Source organism: Eimeria tenella, genomic scaffold (assembly GCF_000499545.2).
Source record: "Eimeria tenella Houghton genomic scaffold, Eth_scaff2192, whole genome shotgun sequence".
NCBI classification, from domain to species: Eukaryota; Apicomplexa; class Conoidasida; order Eucoccidiorida; family Eimeriidae; genus Eimeria; species Eimeria tenella.
Window position 1 is genome coordinate 1,013 of NW_013542045.1, and position 287 is coordinate 1,299.

General features: G+C 63.4%; 1 protein-coding gene across 1 annotated transcript in view; it reads left to right on the forward strand.

The window, feature by feature from the left end:
- The window catches only part of ETH_00043895 (uncharacterized protein), a gene marked incomplete at both ends in the record, with an annotated part of 4,236 nt that overhangs the window by 953 nt on the left and 2,996 nt on the right, over positions 1-287 (forward strand). The window contains one exon of the mRNA XM_013374616.1: positions 131-214. Within this exon, the coding sequence (XP_013230070.1) occupies positions 131-214 (84 nt within the window). The remainder of the gene's footprint in view (positions 1-130; positions 215-287) is intronic.

Below are 287 nucleotides of genomic sequence, written 5' to 3' on the forward strand. Positions count from 1 at the left end.
GTGCGTGAGCTGCCTGAAGCCCGCAATGGGCCACAGCGATGCTGCCAGCGGCCCCAGCAGTTTGCTGCATGCAGCACTTTCTTTCATTCATCTCAAAGTGCCCCCCAATTTGCTGCTGCAGCGGCTGCAGCCAGCAGCAGCGCAGCAGTGGGGCGGCAGCAGACTCATTTTGCCCTCGAAGCCTTACCCGCTGGACCCCAGAGAGTGGGGAGAAGTTCACTTCAGGGGCCCCCGAAGCAGCAAGCAGCAGCAGCAGCAGCAGCAGCAGCGGCAGCAGCAGCGGCAGC